Here is a 25,153-nt window from a genome sequence, read left to right as displayed (position 1 = left end):
CTCTACACAGCGTGATACTTAAGGAGCCGGCAATACGGTGTGCTCACCTTTGACAGAGGCATATACACTTGTTCTCTGGGTTACTTACCTTGACTTACTTTCCGCGAGATTGAATACCATCCAGCAAATACTGGTAAGCTGGGTTTTTAATCTTCTCTCTTAACGACAACAATCCTTTAAGAAGTTTTGCCCTTTTCTTATGCTTCTCCTTTACCCCACATAGAACCGCGTCTACATTGATTCTTTATTCGTCCAGACCTGCTTACGTGCAGGCTGTGCCACAAGGTAGGCACTTCCTCCTCTCTCGCTCCCCGTTATTTTTCCCTTTTCCCTATTTCCTTCCTTTTCTCAGCATGCACCATGGACTTGCATGAAACCACTATCCAATCAATAAGCACCTTTACTCTGAGATTTTTTGTAAATGATGAAGTTTTCAATGTCTGATTGTTGTCAATACGGCACATGCCACACCACGGTATTCAGAAGTACATGACTCAATAAGTCATATAAGAGAACCGAGATGTTTGTTAAGAAACGCTTAAGTGTAATTTGAATTTCTCTTGTAACAGTCACCCTAGTCACGCCCAGCACGCCCATCACAACCTTGATGTATGGGGACGAACGGCACGGCATGGGTGTATTAGCAGTCACCCTCAGTCACCAATTCTATTTGGAAATGTGCTGTATTTTTTGACAAATTCTATACACACTCCATTGTTTTCTGTCACCAGCCCTGAAGAGTCGTTGTGACCAATTTCCACACGACGAAACACGTGTCGGCTGGTTGTGGACCGATAAGGCCGGTTGTGGACCTATTAAACAACCCACCTTGAGATACACAACCAAGAATCTGCATCTGTCCTTTTTGTGCTATATATATTTTGTGTTGATAATTACTTGCCTACCAGTTTTAAACCTTGTGTTTTTGTGTGCAAGAGCATCGCTGTTTTCAGTATCTGTGAAGTCTTTTGATTTCCATAATTGAGCAGTTAAGGGCTTTTCCGCTCGCTCTGAACGCACCACACTGGCACTTAGCATTTAGAAACCCCTTGACGTATACACTAGGCAGAGTGCTCTGCTTTATCTGAGTTTTCACATAAAACCACATTGCTGCATTTCGAGGGGTAATATGTTGTCTGGGAGGAATTCCCTCAACTGGTCAAGCTGCAGCATTTTGAACAGTCTGAAGTTTGTTACATAGACCAGCCGTAAGGCCTAGGTAAAGCGCATTAGGGTAGTCGAGATGGGAGGTAATCAATGCGTGGACCACAGTCTTACGGCAGTCGGTAGGCAGATAGTTGATAAGCCTTTTTATTGTTTTCATCTTGGCAAAACAGGAAGCTGCTACTGTTTGCACCTGGGCACTGAAGGAGAGGTGATTGTCCCAGCGAACTCCAAGGTTCTTAACTGAGTCTTTAGGTATGGGGCTTGACTCAAATCTTCCGGCCACCAGAGGCTGGGTTCCAGGGGGCATGGTGAGTTAAAAAACAGTATCTCCATTTTTCCTGCATTGAGTCTAAGCGAATTAGTGTCCATCCATTTCGATATCTTCCTGAGACATGATTTCAGGGGATCGAAAGCCAAATCAGTGGGCTCATCGAAGGTAAAAATAAGCTGAATGTCATCAGCATAGGAGGTAAATTTAACACTGGTCTGTGCAATCATTTCGGCAAGGGGGGGTGAAATAGACATTAAACAGTAGAGGTCTCAGGGAAGAGCCCTAGGGAACTCCCCATTTAAGTGGTCTGGCAGAAGATGTATAGGGGGGTATATACCTGCTGAGTACGGTCAGATAGAAAAGAAGAGATCCACTTCAGCACAGTACCGCCTATGCCCAGGGCCCTTAGCCTCTTCAGCACGATCTTATGAGAGACGGTGTCAAATGCTGTTGAAAGATCCAGCAGCATTAACACCGCCCTCGACCCATGGTCCAGCGTCCATCTCACCGAGTCAGCCTTTTCGATCAGGACTGACTCCGTGCTATGGCCAGACCGGAAGCCATGCTGAGAATCATGCAAAAGCCCATGAGACTCTATGTAATTGGCAAGCTGAGAGTGAGACAAATTTTCCAGGATCTTTGCAGGGGCTGACAAAAGGGATATTGGCCTGCAATTGCTTGGGTTGTCTGGATCCGCATTGGGCTTTTTCAGAATGGGAACTAATGAGGCATGCTTCCATTTATCAGGAAACCAACCCGTTCTCAAGGAGTCATTCCATATGGAGTTCAGAAAAGGATTCAGAAGAACAGCCAGAGCCTTATATTGCTTCGCCCGCCAAGGATCATTTGGTGATCCAGATTTACATTTAAGTAATTCTGCAAGGGTGTCTTCTTCTGAAAGGTCTGCAAATTCTAAGAAGACGGGGGACAGCGGGTTCGGAATAATCAATTCCTCCTCCAATCCTGAGGGGTTGATTTTGGGGAAGGAGGCATATATAGTTTCTATTTTTGTCTTCAAAAAACTCCGATAATTTATCACAGAGAGACTGGGAGACAGGCTGGCTCCGAGTCATCGCTTGAGGGTCCGTAAAGGATCTAACAATGCTGAAGATCTATCTGGCGTCATTACTGGCTTTGTTTATTCTAGTGGCCAGATAGGCCCTTTTATGCTCCACAATCAATCTGCGGTATTCCTTCAGGGCCGTCAAATAGCTTTACTTTCCAGGGAATACTTCTGTCTCCAAGCTCATTCCAGGGCTTTACACGAGGCTTTTTTCTGAAGGAGATGGTCAGAGTACCAGGGGGCTGTGGGTGCTGACCTATAGGTTTTAATTGGCTTCAAAGGGGCCAATGTCTCCATGGCCGACTAATCCAGACATCCAGATTGGCAATACGCGTGTCCAAATCTGAAGCAGGACTGGGCTGCGAGTTTATTAAGTGTTCCTGGAGTGATTCCAGAGTAATACGACTCCAATTTCTACTTGTTGCCTTAGGAATCAATACAGGTCTGTCGGACTGAGTTATATTGATCACAAAAGGAATGAGGTAATGATTATTAAAGGAGTTAGATAGGGATGCATTTTAACACCCCTATTGTTCACCCTATATATTAACAATCCGGACTTAGTACTTGGTGGAGCTAGCAAGGACATTTCATGTGTTGGGGAACGGCTGATATCGGCTCTCCTATATGCACATGATGCAGCCTTATGAGCCCGAACAGCGGTCGGCCTACAGTGTCTTTTAAGTACCTTTGCTGATTTTATGAGATAATTGGATTCAAATGTAAGCTTTTCTAAATCTCACACAATGATTATGAGCTCTAAACCCTGGAAGACCCAAAACGCACTAATGCAAAGGAAACAAAATAGTTAAGGTAACTACATTTTTGTATATATGAGTTCTATTTGATGATAGGGGCACATGGGTACCGCAAAGGAAAGCCAAAATAAATGCTATGGCCAGATCTACAATAGCAGTTCTCGATTTTGCATGCAGGTTAGGGGAAATCAGTACAAGCAACGTTAAATATATACAGAGCAAAATGTATTGTTATTTCAAACTATGGCTCTAAAATTTGGGGGTATAGAGAAGTTAAGGATTTTCAAATAGTGGAAAATATTTTTTTAAGAAATCTGCTATCAGTGCCACAAACAACATCTTCTACAGTATCCACCTAGAAAGTAGCATAGGTTTTGTGTCAGATTTGATTGGAATGGCACCTTTACTCTAATGGATAGCAACCTGGACAAATCCCGAACTAGAAATTAACCGTGAGATCATGCATGATTACTTAGCATTAGATAGTGCAAGTAGTATCCCCTGATTGAGTTATGTGAAAAGGATAGCAACGCAACTAGGATGCCCGAGTTGTTTAATTCTCCAGATAAATTATTGAAGGAAGATCTGTTGTGGGAAAAGAAATCCTATCTATACCTGATAAATACTGATAGAGAGGCTGGAGAGTTGATGAAACCAACGGTATGAGCCCATCAACTATTAAAAACTAACTGCGCAACAGAACCCTATCTATTTGTAGTAACTAACCCCCATCACCATATCCTTTTAGTAAGATTAGATTTAATCAGCTGCACTTTCTACTTGCTGAACTCCAGGGGTAAAGAAAGGTGGAGGATTTGGGTCCCTCCACTTGTGATAACTTTTTCACCTAGGACACATTGAACTTTGTCTTGTTCTGCGAGCATTTTGTACATATTCAAAACGTTTTATATTACCAATTTTAAAGAGCAAAGGCTTTCTGCAGGCTAGGCCAGCTCTTATATATTTTCAGATGTTAAATAATGGCTGGGAAACTTTTAACATTGCTAGTTTTTTGGCTGCCGCGGTCAGAATAAGGAAAAAAAAGAGAGGGACCTCATGATTTGGTATTCATCCATTTTTTTAATTATAATGAATTTTATGTTGAACTGGTTGTTTATTATGTTTAAGAGATTGTCAAAATGTTTATTATGTAAAGAGCCTGATTTTGATTTGTTATCATGTTTAATACACACTGTCTGTTGCTCACGTTTTATCGTTGTTTTTAAAATGGATTTTATAGTATGATTTTATCGTTTTAATTAACAGAATGAAGTGATTATGACTGACTGACTGTGTTGTTTTAAAATTATTACTGTTATCATATACTTTAATAACAAAGCATTGCCTGGGGCAGATCCAAATTCATCCCTGGAGAATGTCAGATTTGCTTGATGCACTAAACTGGTGGTGGGGGGAACTGGCATTGGAACATTTTCCAGGATTCATTTTAGCTTTTTAAGCACCTTTTGAATGATCAAGGGCAACCAGTAGTCATACTGCATGACCCATCATTTTTATCATAAAAAATGTTGCACTTAAGATCTGACCTCAACCCTTATTCTTTCATGAGCACTGGGTTGACAAGTAAACATGCATGAAGAGTAAGTGGGTGTATTTGAGAGTGCATGGATATTACAAATGTTTGCTTCATCCTCAGGAATGACTGTTGCTAATAACGAACGATGGAAGCAGCTCTCCCAGTTTTCTTTCAAGACCCTGAAAGACCTTGGTATGGGAAAAACAGTCATAGAAGACAAAATTAGTGAAGAGGCTCAGTGCATGGTAGACTTCTTCAGAAAGACCAAAGGTATGTTTATGAATTATTTTATGGTTAAGTTCTAGGATCATTCAGTAATAAAATAGATGTTTTTCTTTTTTATTTTAACTCCTGGACAAAATAGTTAAAAACATAATGGGTTTGTGTTAGACCTGCCAGCCGTGAGGTGGTCTCCGCTAAACGTTTTGCCTGCATGCCTCACCTTTTTCAGATTGCTTTCTGTTGGCCTACAGACTCTGTGCACTTTACCACTGCCAAACAGTGCTAAAATACTTTTGCTTCTCCCCTTAAACATTGTTTGGTTTGATTAACTTATCCACAATTGGCATATGTAATGTAATAAGTTCCTAGTAGAGTGCACTACATGTGCCCAGCACCTGTAAATTAAATGCTACTAGTGGATCTGCTGCACTGCTCATACAACCTACATAGGTAGCATGTTAAACATGTCTCAGGCCTGCCACTGCAGACCTTGTGTGTGCAGTTTTGCTGTCAGGTTGATATAGGTTTTAAAACCCCTTGCCAAGCCTTACACCCTCTAAGGCAGGCCCTAGGCAGCCCATTGGGCAGGGTGCTGTGTAAATAAAAGGTAGGACATGCACTTTTTACGTTTTGCATGTCCTGGTAGTGAAAAGCACCCAACTTCATTTTTCACTACTGTGAGACCTATTCATCTCAAAGGTTAACACATTGGGAATTCCTTATTACACTTATAAGCTGTAATCCCTGATTGAGAAGGAGTAGCTCTGTCATAGTTCATATCATTGGAACTCTAATGATGAATCCTCTTTACAGGCAAAGTTGAATTTATCATCACTATTTCAGAAATGCCACTTTTAGAAAGATCCGAACAACATCACAGGGTCTAGACTCCTAACCAGCAAGGCTAAGTCAAATATACATAAACAACAACATGAATGCCAGTGCTAGATTCAAATTGTCCCTTTTTAAAGAAAAACAGTGGTACGAGTAAAACAAACCAATGTGCTTTTACTAACGTCACTAGTTTATTTTAGTCATATATGATCACTAGTACAAATATTTTCATTCTTTTTCACAAGACAGTATTTTTGTGCATATATACATTATATACAAATACAAACACCTTTTTCTAAATACGCACAACATTTTTACAGATTTACAAAATAACATCACAATATCCTTTCTCTCTTCAGACATTCAACTTGCATACACACTCATACACTATACACCTCTTGAAATAGGACCCTCAGTCATAAGATTAATTTCTCATATAGAGTCATAAATCATGTTTGTCTGATCATGGAATTAGAATAATGAAGAAACGATCATTCAGGATTTAATCCTATCTTGTCCTAACAAGGTTTCTGAACTGTTAGCCAATGACAAAGAGCCAGACGTGGTCGATGCGTTTCGAATCCCCTATTATGGGATTCTCCTCAGGACCAAAAGGTTTCTATAAAGACAAAAACGGACAAGTAGCCCAAATTAGATCTCCTAAAAAGCGGTATTAAAAAACACTTATCTAACCACCAGCTCAGGTACGCCTACCTTATTAATCCTTTTAGAAAGATGGCATTTCTCTTCTCTTAGTTCTGTGTGCCTGCAGCCTCTCTCCAATACATGCCTGGGGTGGGTGACCGCTGAACTTTGTGAATTCCTTCTAGACAGCCACACACAAAGGAAGGTTAGGTGTGACTAAGTGGCCATCCACATTCTGATGGGTCATCCTGAGCAGGATGGGTGGGAGGAGCTGAAACTTACACCTGAATAGGCAGTGTCCAGTCAAAACACAAAGGGCTGCATACTCCCTTGTAGTTAGTCTAAAGCAAGACCTGGGAGGGAAGATCTCTGTGCAATTTAAAGACCCCTCTTAGAGACACTTCCACTTTAAAAGCACAGCTGGGCATAAGAAATGGGTATTCGACCCTACCATACTACCAGACCTGTGAAGAACTCGGCCAGAAGGAATGACTGTGTGCTATTGCAAGGACTGCAACTCTGCTGGATTGCTGCTCAGGAATACTTGTTTTTCTGCTATGCTGCCCTGCTGCATGCTACCCTCTGCCCTGCAGGCAGGAAGAACTAGACTATTTCTTGAATCCAGGGTGATATCCAAGGGCATGCTGGCTTGCCTCCTGTTTTTAAGACTCAGGGATATGACAGTCATGCCACTACTCCTGTTCCTGGTCAATTGGAAGTGGATCCAGGTGCTTGCTCCAGTTGAACCAATGCATTCTCAGCTGTGTGAGGCAGAATCAATGCATTGCTGCTGTTGCTGGAACAGAACCAGTGCATCACACTTTGAACCATTGCATCACCATCGGAATAGGCGCATCAGAACCACCACCTCTCTGCCACTACAGGAGAGACAATCAACACATCCCCTCTACTGCTGGCAAAACCCAGCGCATAGCACACTGAACCAATGCATCTCAGAACGGGAGATTCACCTTCTGAACCAGAGCATCACCATTGTTACATGGAGGAAATCAATGCATCACCTCGACTGCAGGATCAACACCGATGCATCGCTCTGCGGCACCCCGCATCTCACTGTTGCGACCAGCTTTAAAGTACTTTTGTTCAGCAGGCCATGCGTGGCTCTTGTATCCCTCCCCACTCCATCATGGTTAGCCTGAACTCTTGACTTTGCCCCGGTCCAGCATGACCAGATATACCCATAGCAGCCTATTGCTTCTAAGAGCTATGTATTCTTTTGTTCTTTACACATTTATATCTCAACTTCTACTTATTGGATTTTTGTTGTTTTGGTCTTCTTTTATTTATAAAATCACAATTTATTTTTCTAAACTGGTGTGGAGTCTTTTTGTGATAATTTTGACTGTGTTACTGTTTGAAGTGGTGCAGAAATACTTTACACATTGCCTCTTAAGTGAAGCCTGCCTGCTCTGTGTCAAGCTACCTGAGTGTGAGCACAGGTTAATTATTGGCGTGCATATGACTTACCATGACTAGGACTGGGGTTTATGCTTGGACAGCATGCACATTTCTGCGAACCAGAAACACAGGGGCATATTTTCAAGCTTATGGTGCCCCTGGAACATCACTTTTTTGATGTTCCAGTGGCACACTCTGCAAAGCCATATCTACAAGGCCAGATAAAGTCACTCTGCATGACTTTTTCTGGCCTTGTAAATAAGTGGTGAGGCAACACAGCACAAATCACTCTGTTGTCTCACACTGTTATAAGGAGGCATGCAATGGGCATTATGAAGGGGTTACCCACGTAAAGTCCATGGCACTTGACACATAACCAGATTTACAACATGCTGTAAACCTGGGAATGCGTAAAAAGTCTACCCCTCCCCAGGAGTGGCATAACAGTTGTTTTTGTGAAGGAAGGTGTGTCTTCCTGCACAAAAACAAACAGATTTCAATGCTGGCACCCTTGCACCATGGTGCAAGAGTGCCTGTGTTGGCACTAGGCAGCCATTTGTGTGCCAGCGCAGTAAAATATGTGATACGGTGCATTCCTGTCCTATTTTTTTTACAGAGTTTTATAGAGCGCATACTTCGGTATCGGGGCGCTTTACATAGCACCAATTGCGTTACATGGAGACACATACTTGGGGAACGGTTGTGCATTGGGACTTAATTCTTGTAGACCTAGGTTGGTTGTTGGCTCTACCTATTCCGGTGATCACCTGTATGTTGGAAGGGGTGTTTGAGTTGTTCTAGGGGCGTAGGTTTTAGCAAGTATTGTTGCCTCTTTAAGAGACATCCTAGGATTCGCTCATCTTGGTCTGAGAGATTAGGTGCTGCAAGGGATGGAGCGCCAGCTGGTCGACTGGTAATTGGGCAGTTGAGGTGGCTCTCTGATGTTTATGAGGAAGGGGAGTATTGAGTGTTGGGAAGGATTTTGTTTACGCCCTGTGTGATTGTGTTGATTTGGCAGCGGGGAAGGGATAGATTTTCAGTTATGGTTATGAGGTGCATAGGGGTCATTGGTAAGAGGGAGTTGAGTTGTTTTTCTAGGGTTTTCGAGGGTTGGAAGTATTAGGGGAAATGGAGAGGCGTGCAACTTCCGATGCGTGCTGGTGGGGGGGATTGTGGAGGGTGTTTCTCGAGTGTATTGGTGTTGTTTTGTCTGAGGGTTGGGCATTAGTTAGGTTGATGTTCTTGTTAGCGCGGATACCAGGGTTGTGATAGATGTATTGGGTGGGGTGAGGGGTGGGGCAGGGTATGATGTCTCGGGGTGTGTGGTGTGGTTGGGGGGGTGGGAATGGGGGTAAAGAGGGATCTGGCATGGGGGTGGGGTGTGGGTCTGAGTAGTTGAGGGCTTGGGGCAGGTTTCATGGCCATTCTTTCTTGGGTCAGGTTCTGGGGGTGTGCAGGGAAGGGGTGGGGCAGTTGGACGGGTCGAGATGGAATTACGTAGCTTGGGAAAGGCAAGTTCGAATTGGTGCAGGTTGGAGTCATTGGCTTGGACTATGACTTTGCCATTTCTGTATACTGTTATGGTGGCATTATGAATGTGTCCTCATGTAGCGCAAGTGGTGCTATGTAAAGCGCTCTGATACCCAATACCGGGTCTAGTTTGCACTATATAAAACTGCCAAAACTAGTAAATGAGACCCCTAAAGTCTAACTCTGGTGATCAGTGGTGAGGATAGGACTTTTTTGTTTTGCAGTACTGTACTGTGACTTGGTGTCCACTAATACAACATATCTAGATGAATTCAAGTCAATTCTCCCTGATTGTGACCTATTGATTTTTGCAAAGTTTTCTCAATTACCGTTTTTGCTGTTGTGTTTGTAAACTCACATGGCAAGATAAAGTTTGAGCTGGCCAACCTAGAGAGCTACACAGTGGTCCAGATAAAGGGATTTTGCCAGAAGAATAGGTTGTTTACCAAAGGGAGTTCTAAGAATGTACAGCTAAAAACAGCTTTGACAGAATAGGCAGTAGCCCACCAGAACCACACAGATAATGAGGATAAAGTTTCGGGATCTGAAGAAGAATTGGAGCTAGACCTGTGTGAGGTTCTTCACATGCAACCTGTTGGGGAGAGGGTAACATCCTCTTAGGCCTAGAAGGCCATACTTGTAAATAGATTTGAGCTGACCCCTGAGAATCTTAGACAGAGATTCAGGGGCAGCAGCCAACTCTCTACACAAACATTGGATTTTGGTTTCTGCTCGGACATGGTGCATACCTCTGCCAGTAAGAAACAAAACAGGTATGTGGAGGGTCGAGGGGAATCTTTAACGACCTGTCTGCTCATACCCCTTATGCCAATATTCAATATACAAAAAAGCAGACCAGGTCTAGGAACAATGTGTGGCTCTACCAGTCACCGTGGTCACACGTAGTGTGTATGCAAGTGAGGATTGTTGTCCGTGTAGATTCATTGAGAACACATTATAACAACAATTATTGAACAAAGACTAAAGCGATTCCCATCAGACCACCCTTCTTGTTGGATTTTGCGTCATGTGGGGATCGCTGAACATTCCATCCGACCATGTAGTGCTGGTGTGGGAATGAAGTAACAATGATGTAGTCATAATAAACATCCCAGAAAGGTGTTGGTGAAAGAGTGCAGTGCTACAGTGATGGTGATTAATAAAAATGACTACACAGACTCAGAACATGGTTTAAACAAAAGTCCATGTGCCAGAAGTTAAGAAAGCGCCAAGTAGTAAGGCTGCCTACTGGCGCAGTGCAGAGCGGTCGACATGTTTCAGCCGTAGGGGACAGTACCCCGGCTTTCTTCAGGACCTTGTAATATAAAATGGCTACTGCACCTACATCGAAGTGAAAAAAAGTGTACTACAAACACAATATATAAATTATTGTCTACCAGGAACTCCAATACTTATGTGTCCACTGGAGGGAGATCAATGTGTTTTCTTCCTATCAAAAAACATGAAAACATTGCATCAGACAACACTAGACTGTACATAAACAACCACATGTTTACACAGAGACCGATTGGCCACAACTGCAAGAATAATTTGCATTCTGCATTTTTAACATTTATAAACAATTATAAACAAGCATACTAGCTTCATCCCCATGAGCGGGGCCTCATACTCCCGAGCGGTCGCCGGGTGCGGTGAGGTCTTCACCCACACAAAGCTGGGTGAGTATCACCATGGGGAAATGCCTCACAAACTCTTAGCTTCCATGATTCTTTGTAAACATTCCCTGATACTAGTGCTGTTCAACAAAAAAAAACCTCTTTGCCTAATAAGCTAGATCAGGAATTCCCAACAATCCTTTCCATTTAAAATGCGTAACCAATAGTTTCTGCGCTTTATAACTAAGTGACATGCCCCTAAACATTTGAGCAAGATATTTAGCTCATAGTGGCATTGCGAGGGATAAATGTTTCCTCTATTGTATGCAAACGTATTTATTAACTTGTGACAATCTGCCAAAACTCGATCGGCCGCAAGAGAACTACAATTTCCATCGTCTCTGTAGTTCAATCCGTAGTCTCGCGGGACTTCCAAGACCGCAGGATTACGGAGCGGGACCCGGAAGACAGCAGCAGCAGCTCAGTACACTTATACGATGTTCGCCTCCCCGTTTGGTACCTCCCCGACGGCTCCGCTGACGGTCCGAGGTACCGACGGAAAGGTAGGTGGCATCCTGATTGTTTTCCTTGGTTAACAATTGTGCGGCAGAACGCGTAGCATGCAAGAACTGGGGGGCTGTTTTCAGGCTGATATTTTTATACGCATTGCGCATATGTAAGGTGTACAAGATACTCACGATATTGATAGTCACCTAAGCAGTTGTATGGATTTTTTTCATGTTGTACAATCGTGTGGCAGAACGCGGTACACATGGCAATTAGAGGGCTGTTTCGTTAAGACTAGGCTGACAGTCCTACACATATTGCTCACATAGAAGGGGCATAAGATACTCACGTTATTGAAAGTCACCTTACTTGTTGGCTGTTTGGTAAACAGATGCAGCATATGATCAAATGGGTCCATGTAGATGAATGATGATTACTTGCATGTGAGAAAGTAGCAGTAACCTATCTTCTAATATGTATTACAACAGATGAATTTTATACATTTACTTAGTTGCAATGTACTCTTGAGCATTGCGTATTTCTACATCTAAGGTCTGTTTTTAACTTCCATTATTAGGTGTCAAATTATATACATTTGGAGAGTGTACCTAATGCTGAATAGTTTTGTGGTTGTGTACTGTGGATAGATGTTATTGTTTTTAAATTTTAAAGTCTGATGCACCACAAGAATTTTAGTTTGGTGTATTTTTCTTTTTAGAGCGGTGCCTCTCACATCCTGAGCCGTTGCCAGGTGGGGTGAGGCTTTATCTTCCATATCACGAAGGTAAGATGGAGTCAAGCACCATTCAGGGGCATTTATGTAGGCATAATGTTTTGTGGCCACATATTTAGAGTGAACTTTCTGGTCATTTTTCTCCAAGAACCTCATGTGTTCTGTATTTTTCTTTACTCATTATTATTTTTCAGAAAACTGAAGATATCAAGAAGGTATCGGGACTGTGAGATGTTGTACTCACACCATATCCTTTTTTGATGTATTGTAAATAGTAGTCATTGCAGTTTTGTTTTGTTGAGGTCCTGACGAAAGCACATGGCTTTATCTATTGCCTTTAAGTGCTGAAACATGTTGACCACCACTGCCTAGGACAACTATTTGTTAAAACTAGTCCTGGCGTTCATGTTTTTAATCTTTGATCGTGACTGACACAAATAAGAATAGTTAGTCTGTTCACGCACCAATTTTATATTTTCACACTTCACTTTTTTCACTGCATTTAATAAAAATAACCACAAAAAAATATTTTTTTCGGGCCCCATGTACTACATCTTGCTCATCTTGGTAAATACACCCATTGACAGTCGCAAGGTCTGATGCTCATACAGCTAGTCTGTCATTTCATGCATCAAGGGATACCCAAATGATGAAGCAAATCACCAGGCTTGGTGAATGATGGGAATCCATACACATACATTTTTATGTTTACTGCATTTCACATTTTTGATTCTTGGTGGGAACTTCCTTTCTTAGTTCTCTTGTTATATAGACGCTGGAGTATATTTTGTATGTTCAAGTTACTTTAGGGGCTACATATTCCAGCTAGTCTTTAGATTTTGGCCTCCGACCCTAATTTAATCTTTTTTTGTGTGTGTTGTAAAAAATACACTTACCTTGCCGCCGGGTCCCACATCTCCGTTCCTGCTCTCCTCCATCTCAGACTCTAGGAAGCACAGCCAGGCTCACCTGACAAAACACAGCGCTGCAATGCAGCATTGTGATTGGTAAGCACCCAGGCTCCCCTGACCAATCACAACGCTGCAATGCTGCTTTGTAATTGGTCTGAGTGCTGTAGTTTGGCGCGCAGCCGGGGACTAAGGGCCTGGGCATGTTCTCCATGCAGGCTGTAATGCAGCCTGCATGGAGAACATGGAAAGTGTGCACGATTATTTTGGGTGGCATGAGAGGGCCGACCAAACAGTCACTGTGCACATAGGAGGGTTCTACCACTCCTCTCGTGATCTGCAGCCCTACCACGCCCCTTCACGCAAATCTGCTGCAGCAGGTAGACAAAATAAAATGACATTATTTTCATTTTATTTTTTCCTATTTTTAGTGCTTCAAGGCCATGGGGCGATGCTCCTCGGTCTTAGCGGAGGAGACGCCCATGCCCTAGTGTGGAAAACCTATTTACTAGGAATCAGCCGGTACAGAATTCTATTATGTAATTCCATTCTGCCTGACTCATAAACAGGCTGTTAATGTTTTATTTTCTGTTTTCCCTATTTTGGATTTTATTTAATTTCAAGCTCATTTTGCTTACATATTTCGATCTTCATTCTTGAGCTCTCCGTTTATCAATTATTTTATCTTTTTTTAATCAGGCCTGTTGATTCATTCTTACCATCAAATTAATTTTTCTGTTCTTTTATTACTTCCCTTACTGTCTATTTTCTTCTTTTCATCCGGCCGTATTTTTTCTTTAGACACATATTTTTGACCTGTTACCATGCCCTGCCTCCTTTATATCTTTCTTCCCCCCCACCACTTTTTCCACTTTGGCTACCCTTTTCTTCCATTGGCAAAACTAAATATTTGCTGAATATCACACAAACTGAGGAAGATGGAGATGAGGGTGTAGCTAGATGTACTCTGTCATTACACCGAGGGGATGATGACCTGGGTTTGGGGATGTTGTTCAGTACCAGATCGATCTCTGACTAATGTGCCAGAACAGGCGAGAGTTCCCTTCTTATGATCCTTTCTAGTCTGCCAACTAGATCCTCTACTAAATCAGCCACACATTTCAGTTTTGTGCTGTGACCCACATAATCCACAGGACAGTCAGAAGGAGCAGTAACAGGGGTGGAGAGTGATGAATTTACAAGAGTACTCTTCTTTGGCTGTTTATTAGGGGCGGATCTTCTGTTTTTTTTGCAGCTTGCCTGTGTTCCTCATGTATAATTTTGAGGGTGAGTGTCTGCTGGGTGGTATCGGCTGGAGGGTCTTCATCCAACACAGCAACCCCCCCTGTAATACTTACTGATGGAACAGACACACAGGAGCCAGGCACTGAATGTTGAAGATCCTTTGGACCCAAGGAGTCTCATTTCAGTTAGCTCAATCTCAGAAGCTACAACCCCTATTGCGCTCTGAAGTATTAGGTCTATCGAGGTTGTCCTGTTGGGGGAGGCTAGTGCTGAACACCCTCCAGCCCCCCCAGAGCATTTGTGCTTACCCATTTGGTTTTCACAGCACTCCGCAGTAGAACCACCCAAATAACAGCTGACCATCAGCAGCGGGCAGGCTATTTCAAGCAGCAAGCAGCAAGGAACGACTAAGCAGGTATAGATATAGGCCAAAAGCAGGGTTAAAGACAAAGTCTGGGTCTGGGTGGAAGCAAGGTCCGGGTGAGGGTGAGAGTATAGTCAATCAATAAAGTCAATGACACAGTGCCAGGAAGGTGGTCAAACAGGTGGCAATGTGACAATGAAGCACTGCAAACCAGAATCACTGCGGTGGCACAATAGCTCGCCAGCACAGCAGCACAGCAGCAGCAGCAGAAGCAGCAGCAGCAGTAGCAATTAACCACTTTCCTCCCCCCAGGATTTGACAAGCTGCCGCGACCACCCACTTACAAGAAACTGAGTTCTTCTAGTATGACTGTACATACCTGGAGGCTGCAGAGAACACCATTATGGGGATGCCAGTTGCATTGGCTTGTTAATTGAGCATCCAGAATTCAAAGCACAAGTGCAATTACCGAAGGCCCAGTCAAAATCAGTCAAGACCACTCAAGAAATATACTGCAGAGAGAGATAGGTGACCCAAGGATCAAGGGTCACTATCTATTGCATGAGGCATGTAAACATGAGTGGAGCACCACAATGCGCATGGGATGGCACAGGTAACACGATCTGCCACCTTACCATCTGCTGTTTAACCAGAAAACAACCTCCTCCCACTGCCCTGCCGCACACCCGCACGTCTTAACGAGCGAGCCGGGCTCAATTGCGGTGTGGAGGTAAAGATACGGCAAGGCAAGATGGCAGTGACTAAAACAAGGTGGCTTTAATAGCAGCTACGGTGCTACGGTGCCAAAAGCTTTTCAGAAACTGCCCTCAGTCCACGGTTCCGTCAGCACATTGATTTCTGTGTTCAATGGGTCCAGGCTGCGACTTCCTAAGCAATCTCCCAAGAAACACGGCTTCGGCTGAACTCTGATCATGAGCTCCTTCTGTTGCCAGCTGTGCATGTCTTGCGGACGAGTGGGCGTGGCACAAGCACATTATGGCATCAGGGGAGAAGTTCATTGTGAAATTGTTTACAATGGTTCCCTCTTACTCAAAGACTCCAGGCGACATTCAGGTAGGCTCCACTAGTAGTCTGAGTCTCAGGAGTCCCACTCAAACTCTTAGAAAAGTCAAAAAATTTCCAGCGCCCAAAGCGCTCTTTGGTACAAGTTTCCGTGTGCCCTTATTGTGCTACGATCTGTGTTACCTTCTCCTGCAGGAGATAGTTGGGCAGAGACCCAGCGAGCAGTTCACTCACAGACATCACTAACAGCTGTAGTCACTCCTGTTGGTAAGTACCACTCAGAGCTCAGTAGAGGCATCAGCTGGGCCTTCATGGCGCTTCCTCAGGTGAGATGGTAACTTCCACTAATTCTTTCCACAGGTAGATGGGGGTTGATTTCTCCAGTCCCGACTTTCAGTCAGGGGCTCAGGCCCTCTCCGTCACCATGGTGGACTCTTCTCAGAACAATGGCTTGAACCAGGCAATATGCCTGGAAGGCCTTAGCCTTCTGTCTTGGTCAACTGCAGAATGCTTGCAGAGCTTCTTCTCCTCGCCCAGCCCTACTGACTGCTTAATTGTTTACCATTTTGGTGGCTTTGAGATCCCCTTCTTACAGTCCATTTCCAGACACCGGTGTGATTTAGGGTCTGAGACTTTGAGGTTTGTGATTGGGGTCTGCTTCCTTTCAAAGTGTCCACACCTCTGCCCTTCCCTTCCTCCAGAAAGCAGGTGTGTTCTCCAGTTTTTCTAGCATGTGCTAGCTTGAGAGGAATAAAGAAAACAATTTAAGAACGTACCACAGATACAGTTATCCAATACATGGATGAGCTTACTGTGGTCAATCATGTCAAATAAGCCACATAAATCAGTGAAAAAAATGAAGCGATTTTCGATATTGTAGAGTATTTGAGGGACATCGTCATGGTGGCTGTTTTGGTACTGTAACCAGTCTTAAAGTCTGATTGATGGTTTGCTATAAACTCTGTCTATTGAATAAATGTAGTTGGTCTGCCACGGTCCTTTTAATGCTGTTTCACAGGCGTGTTATTTTTGCTGTAGTTGTAAATAATTTTCTAGGTTCGATAGGTATAGGCCAGGTTACTTGAGAAAGTTTGGCTAGAGTGTAGTGACGACGGAAACGTTTCCTGAGTTAGGGAGGGACTGATCAAGCTGTAGAAGAATATAGAGAATTAATCTTCTTTGATATCTAATGGAATCGGCTCTTGAAAGTAGTAAGTGAACATGAGTTTGTTGTAGATGTTTTCCAGATCGTTTGGAGAGAAAAGTCAGAATGGTGGGAGAGGTGGGGTTCGGGTAAAAAAAAAAAGAGCTTATTATATGAGGAATTGGTTTCAATGAAGTGATTTAGGGAGCAATCCCACAATTATGTGGGCATGGTTTGTATGCCACTTAAGATTTTCTTTATGTGAGATAACAAAGCTCTTGTTGGATTTCAAGAGAAGGTTCTTTGGTATTGAATGTAAGATAAATCTGTTTTTTGGATTAAGGATTTGAATTCTGCCCGGAAATCTCAATAGTTATTGAGAAGACGTGAGTTTTCATAATTCACCTTCTATAAAAGAAAAATTGCTTCTCATCTTCTATTGGTGAGCAATGGTTGGTTGGCTGGACTTTAAGGGGCTTATTTATGAGAGCCCTACATCACTTTTGCACCATGTAAACTGGTGCATGCATGATGCAGGGCTCTGATAAACATTTATGAAGCCATGCAGAGCCACCTTGCGAGACATTGAGTAACCTCATAAATCATGAGTAATGTGGCGCAGCACAAACCAATGCGTCATCTTACTCTGCGCCCGGGAGGCATTCCATGGGCGTTGCAGTGGGTTTACCACTCAACACCCATGGAATTTGACGCTGCCCCAGATTTACAAAGTGATGTCAACCTAGGGAAGCATCAAACCCATGTGGCTCCAGAGGTGAGGCATTACGTGGCGATACATGTTAATTTCTCCTTGTTTTTCCTCCTTTTATGTGTGCTGCATTCTGCAACACACATAGAAAGAGGAAAATGCCCCTTCCTGCACAAAAACAATCCTGCCTGCAATGGTGCAAGGGGGTCTACATCGGCACTAGGCTGCCAAAACTGAGACAGCGCAGGAAGAAAGGACAGGAATGTACCATATTGCTTAAATACAATGTATTCCTACCCTTTCATTTTGACCGAGGGTAACACAGCAAGGTGCCTTCCTGGGCTGCCCTACACCAAAATGCCATAAATGAAGCCCTGTGTGTATTCTTTTGAGATACAGCAAGAGTAATACATTTAGAGGCATATTTACAAGAAAAGTGCCGGAGCGCGGTGTTAGCCTTCTTGGCTCAACGTCGTGTTCCGCACCTTTTGAAACGCAGTGCTTCACCGTATTTACGACAATACGTTGCAGCCCTGCATTTTGCCCTGTGCTAGCACTAATTGCAGCTGCTTAGTGCCAACGCTGTCACCCTCGCACCGCATTGTGGGAATGATTGTACAGGAAGGTTTCCTTTCCTGCACATAAACAATCTTAAATGGCGATTTGCAACTTCTATGTGTGTTGCTTTGAGCAGCACATATAGAAGTTGTAACTCGTCATTTTTAAAATGATTATTTATGAGCAGGAAGGGATACCTTCCTGCACATAAAAAATCATGCATGGGGGATTGTTGTTTGTATGCAGTGTCAAAATCAATACGTTTTGCAGCAGGACGCTCACCACAACACCCATTGCCCACCCCTTTCACGCTAAGAATAGCGTGAAAAGGGTGACTTATTTACAAGGCAGATTTAAGCTGAGTTAAGTGGCTTAACACTGCCTTGTAAATAAGGCGAAGCTCATATTGCCACTGGAAAGTCAAAAATGTGACATTCCTGTGGCAGTAAGGGCTTGTAGATATGCCCATTTTTTTAATTGTATTTATTTATTTATTGGTATTATTCCATACTAAACACAATTGTTGGTATTCACCAAACAGCACAACATGATGGTTCACAATCTGTAAAGTTCTCAAGCATCTCATCACTTTATTCAGTGAGTCAAATTTTCCTCAGGTAACACGTTCACAGCAACATCACTGGCCCTTGAGCTCATTCTAGTTCACCAACCTATTCAATATTAAGGCTTAACTCCCATAATGAGTCTGATTTATCTTCAACAGATTTAGTAAACAAATCAGTGGAGCACAGTTCTATTGTGAGGTGGTTACCAGTAGAAAAACTGAGAAAGGGTGAAATTAGATCCCATCAGAAAGGATTAGAAATGTTCCCAAAATATCTCTTGGTCTGGACACCTGTGGGATTGCAGTCTCATTTATTCTTAATTCCTCTTTACAGCATGCCATATCTCTTACCCATTTTCTAGCGGTTAGAGCTGGACCCCAACCCCAGTGCGAGGCAACTTGACTATTTGCCAGGAGTAGTGTGAGCACCATGTATTCTCTAACCTCCCCTGGGATGGTCCTACATTCTCAGCGGTGCCACGTCAGATGAAGGCTGATTAGTCTGGTCTGTCATGTTAAGGATATCAGTAAAAATCACATGCCACTATGCACTTATTAGTAGGTATAACCAGGCTAGATGATAAAGCCCCGCATCAGGCATCCGGCATCTGCTGCAGTCCTCTTTCTAACCATGTTCCATCTGAATGTTAGGGGTATAATCAAGTATACACAAAGGAGCAGATTTACTAGCAAGACACACATGGCAAGTCAATGCAGCAAGACAACTTGCTGTGCTGCATTTCATGACAGGTAGAGGCCAGGAATGCGCCATGTCTACTATGATATGGTACTCTCCTGCTCTCTCCCTGCACTTGCGCTGGGGCTTCTGCCAACAAGTTGGAGTTATGATTCAACAGCGCTTTTCGGCATGCTTCAAACAGCTAGTTTCCAGACATAATTTTTTGAGTAAGAAAGACACTTCTCACCTCCTTATTTCATGCTAGTTCTCTTTGGACATGATGTGTGGATCACCTCTTGACTCTCTATTGGTTCTTGAAACTGACTCACTGAGGGATGGGGGTGGATTACAGTGAAGCAGGCCTTTCTCTAGGGCAATCTAGGCAGATTCAGTGCATGTAAGGGCTAGTGAGTACGTGACGAGCAGCGCACACCAAACAAAGACAACAGAATAGCTTTCAGCCCCCGGAATGATGAACACTTTAGGTGTACGACCTTCCATTCATGAGTCTACAGGGGATGAACTGTCTCGACTCAACTATACAGCAGTATTCAGGGCAGTTTCCTTTCTTTTGTATTATTTATAAAGAATTCAAACACACAGGGCCATTTAGAATAGCCTAATATCCTCAGTACAAGGGAACAAGGGGCGCATCGAGCCAGGTTGCATTCAAAGCTAGTGTACATTGAAAAAATGGTTATACATGGCTTCATGGAAGGACATCAGAACAATAGCAATTTGTGTGATCATCGGTCCCATATTATGGAAGACAGTGAAGGAAAGGCTATTGATATAAAAGATAATTTTGAACACTACAACGAGAGAAAGGGAAAAAGGGGGGTCTCGGGAGCATACCAAGGATGAGAGAGAATAGTCGCAAAAGCACTCACAGGAAGTGTTTCTCAAAGCTGTCGTAATATTTCCAGGATAATGGGTGGAACTGCAGCAAGCTAGACGATGCAGTCATAAGAACTATGTTGCTCATAAGGTTTTGCTCGGTATGTTTTTTGGAAGGGGGAGGGTAGAACCTCAACCTGTGTGGTTACAGATACTGGGGAGGCAGCAGTGGAATCGTGCTGCAAAGTGAGCAGATATGTACGGTATATGTGCCTGATAGCCTTAGGACAGGATGTGGGTGTTGCAGGGTAGCGTAGTTCTCAGTCTGCACCTCACAGTATGCCATGCTGCTCAGACAGACAGACTTTTGTAGGGCGTTTCCGGGCCCCCAAGTTAATTGCAATTTCCCTTTTGACTAACAATGTAATTTCTGTAAACCTGCGGTAGCAGGTAGAGACATCCGAGACAATTCCCAACGGGGCCATTTTGGGTGAAGGAACGATCGACGTGGAAGTGATGTTGTATAGTGATGGAGCAAGGAGAAGAACAAAATGTTGTTCTTACTTGTGAAATTAATCTCTCAATAACAAAGTAACTATATTAAAAGCTTGTGGTGAAATTATTAATCAACTTAGTTTAAGAACGCATTTATCACTACACGCGGGATAACTAATGTGCTTTATGTTGCAAACGCAAAAGAAAAATAATAAACTAACCTTGTCTATTGTCTTTGTCAGTATTAAATGCAGCTGTTTAACTAATGGCATGTGCTTATTATGTGTGCTTATGTTATGTTTTTCGTGAATAAAAAAGCCCATGGAGTTCCTGCTGTACCAAAAGGAGAAGTAATTATAATGCTGCCTATGTGTGCTTCTGCTAGGTAACATAATTAATAGGGTTAATTAGCAAAGGGGGGGTAACAGAATGGGTCTCAATTCTTCAATTAATTGATGTCTTGTGTTTGTTTAATAATAGTTTCCGAAGTGAGGCCTAAAAGATGATTCAGAAAACATGGCTGACAGAGCTGCAGACGCAAAAGCTTGTCCAGAGTGAATTTTTCACACATGGGCAGATGAGAAGAATATTGCTGTATTGACATTGTGAAATAAAAAGCAGCCTTTTCGTCGTGTTGAATATGCTCATGGAAAGATGAACCAAGGACAGGAACTTGATATGCTAGCCAAGGTTAGGAAGTGAAATGTACAAAACTCGAAGAAAGTTGCATTCTTGAGGAAGCTAAATTGAAAGACAATAGGGCTTATGTAAAGCCTGGACTTGGTCGAGGATCGGAGATGACATAATTTACTTCATTGTGGTCTGACACTGGACAGCCAATGAAAAGCACGGATTTCTATGAAAGAATGTAAAATGTAGAAAGTTTAGTTAGAAAGAAGGGTATAAAGTCTGACACAATGAGCAAGGAAAAAGCTCTTACTTTCCGATTCCTGAGTGTCGTGACATGCTGATGGACCTTTGGCGCATGTAAGGACAGCAGACTTTAAATGATTTTTCCTTTACAGTTGAAGAGAGAAATAGTCAGGGAAATAGATTTTAGGGAATGGGAAACCGTTATTTGCTACTAATTCAAATTTCTGAACTTGCTTTAATATGTCAGTCTTGATTTCATTACTTTATTAAATGCTGCTTTCCTATTTGAGAATAAAATAAAGATTCTAAACTTAAATGCTTTTTCCTTATGAAAATAAAGATAATAAAAATAAGATTTGAAAAGACAAGCTAGTCTTGTTTATTCATGGTCTAGTTTCCATCAGTTGATCCAATCACCTTAAGTGATTTGATTTATGTGTGAAAATATATTTAATATCAGGCTAAAGATAGATAAACTGCAGTTGTATATAATAATGTAAATATTTTGTGAATAGATTGATTAATCAAATCACCTGATTCAGTTGTTCAGAAATTGTCTCATTGGTGTTATGGGCCTAAATATGCGTTTGATGTTTAATGGTGAGTATTGAGGTGTTAGGTAGCGTTTATGAGACAGTTTTTCAATCAGAGCGCTGGATCAATTACTTGGTAGCAGAGGTACGGTTACTATGGTAACTAGCATGTTACATGGTAACATATAGGATTAATGTCTAAAACATGTTAAGTTTGTTTAGTTGTTACATGTAGTCGAAAGGTTTTTTCCAGCAGTGTGAAAATTCCTGGTTGTGCCGGCATAAGTAGTGTGACAGGTGAAGTTACACAGTGCATTTGTTCTGTTTCAAATTAGTGGTATAGTCGTATATCACAAGTGTTGTGGTTGTACAACACAAGTTTAGAGTGTTTAGGTGTGTAAGGTAGAATGTGTAGTGAAGATTGTCTATGAAATCGTAGCTTTCGAGTATAGGGACATCTGTCCTGTTTTAAAACTCACTGTGAAAAGAGTAGTAGAACTTATCTAAGCTTGAGTGAATGGTAAGGAAGCGTCGTCTATCTTACTGGCGAGTGAGGATTTCTGTCAGTGGGTTAAAGTCCTACTAAAGATTTATGTATAAATGGTTAGGGATTTTTCCGTATAAAAGTGCGTAAATAAATTTGAAATGTACGATTGAAATATTCCGTGAAAATAGTGTTGTCTATTTCACGTAAAAAGAATACTTGAATGTTTGGGAAAGCTATCACTTTATTTTAGCGAAACAGACAAATGGTTTGTTTTTGTGGTGTTACTAATTGAATTCGATTAAATGTTTTGTAAATATGGCGCTGTGAAAATCTTTTTGTAAAGGAGGGTGTCACGCTGTGATTGGCTAACATACGTCACAGTATTCGCGCATAGATTGGTTCACGTGACAAGACAAGCTTACAGCTGATTGGCTCATCCTGAAAAACAGTAATTCTATTGGTTGAGCAGAATAGTGACGTAGCTTAACCTGATTGGTTTGTTAGTGAGTTTCGCGCACGGATTGGTTGGTGCTGTGGAATAACAACTTCTCTTGTTACGATCTTTACCGAATAAAGGAAAAGTTGTTTAAAAGACATGGATTATTATTATTTGAAAGAAAAAAAGAAACTTACATGGTTTCAGAAATTGAAAAACAAAATTAAACCTGACAAGAAAATTTCAACGCGAGGTGGAAGATTATGTCATAAGTACAAAACACCTGCAGCTAGTGAAGTAGTGTGGCTCACTGGTTAGAGGCGTCAGACCCGAGAGCAGAGAACGGCCCGGGACCAGGGTTCGATTCCCGGCGCGGCAGGTTTCTTGACCAGGGTCAGCGGACTCGATAATTCTCTCGCCTCGGTGCCCACTCTGATCAGCGATCACACTCGGCAACTCTGGGCATTAGCTTGCCTCATCTTCACTAACGGCCCCACCAGACCGCCGGGGATGCCTGGTCTCACCCTGGAGATACCCATTAAGGGACCATCTCTCAGGGAAGCCAGAAAGGGTTTCGCAGCGGTCGAAGCGCCTTGGGACCCTCCGGGTAAGTAGTGCGCTATATAAATGCCTATACATTTACAGCTTATACGTTGGGTGAATATGGTTATCATACTTGTCTTTGGATTGAGAACTGGATGAAATATACTGAATATGATGGTATATTAGCATGGCCAGAAGATGGATTATTTAACATAGCGGTCTTGATGAATTTAAGAGAAAGAATGATGGAACTTGTACCAAAGCCAAGACCTACTCAATTTGAAGCTTTAGTTGAATGGGAGGATGAAATGTTTGAATTAGAACTAGAGAGTAGAGGAATACCAAAGGGAACAGGATTAGGTCTTGATAGGGAAACACATGAGGATAGAATGCGTCGATGGAGAAAAGCAGACATGTGTGATGGTTTGTACCCAGTGAGACTAACTGATGATGCATCTGGGAAAAAATGTACCAAAAAGAGAAATCATATTAGAGAAGAAAGTGATCCAGAAGATGCGGTATTAGAGGATATTTATACTAAAATGCCGCCACCTTATCAACCAGTTTTTACATGGACTTCTCCAAGTGCCCCACAAAGAGAAATAATTGATGAGACAACTCCTGAAATAAACCAGAATAATAAAAGTACACCCGAAGAATAGAGACATCTCCAGAGACAAACCAGAGCAATAGAAAAACACCTAAGAGAGTAGAAACAGGATGTAATTCAAATATATCAGGAGAAAATAGTAATTTTACTGAATCTCCAGTTCAAAGAAATGTAACCCCAAGAAATGGAAATAGAACAGAAAGGTATGAGGCATTGCCAGATACTTCAGAGTACATTTGTTCTGCGAATGAATTAATGCAGCAGTTAACTAAAAGCATGGAAGCAGTAACAGTGCCTGTAACGATTGGACCTGTTCTTCCAGTATTTGATCAAAAAGAAATTAGACATTCAGCTTTAACTGTTCCATTAAATTCAGATATACAGAAAGTGACTGAAAAATTCTATTCAGATTTAACTGAAATACATCGAGAGAAAATGATGATGCCTGATTTAACTTTTAATCAAAGTTTGTCATGTAAAAACCCAACTGGTGCAGATTCTGATTCTGGATCCCCGTAAAGAGTCTGACTAAAATAGATTTAACCCCAGAATGCAAATTGCTTGATGTTGGAAAGCTGAAAGCAGATTTAGAGGAATTAATAATTGGTACAATTGGAACTGACAGTTTGAAAGCATATCAGGATGATGAATTATTATTTATTTGTAAAAGCATAACATTGAAAACGAAAAACAAATATGATCAATTGGAAGATATAGCTGCTGAATTTGAAGTATATTTAAGCAAGCAGAAGAATTTGCAGAAAAATTATACAGTGGATTTCTCGGATGTATGACGGTACCACGCGTACTTTTACAACGCGTACCGTTACCACGCTACTTTT

The 25,153-nt window shown here is 42.2% G+C and overlaps 1 protein-coding gene across 3 annotated transcripts in view; it reads left to right on the top strand.

Moving 5' to 3' along the window:
- The window catches only part of LOC147692377 (cytochrome P450 2G1-like), a 489,071-nt gene that overhangs the window by 201,409 nt on the left and 262,509 nt on the right, over positions 1-25,153 (top strand). For 2 of the 3 annotated variants that reach the window (XM_086938599.1, XM_086938601.1), the window contains one exon: positions 4,917-5,066. In XM_086938599.1, the coding sequence (XP_086794725.1) occupies positions 4,917-5,066 (150 nt within the window). Of the gene's footprint in view, positions 1-4,916; positions 5,067-12,287; positions 12,354-25,153 lie in introns of all 3 variants that reach the window. The other variant, XM_086938600.1, reaches the window with a different exon arrangement.

Source organism: Lissotriton vulgaris, chromosome 9 (genome assembly GCF_964263255.1).
Source record: "Lissotriton vulgaris chromosome 9, aLisVul1.2, whole genome shotgun sequence".
Taxonomy (NCBI): Eukaryota; Metazoa; Chordata; class Amphibia; order Caudata; family Salamandridae; genus Lissotriton; species Lissotriton vulgaris.
This window is presented reverse-complemented; position numbering and strand designations above follow the sequence as displayed.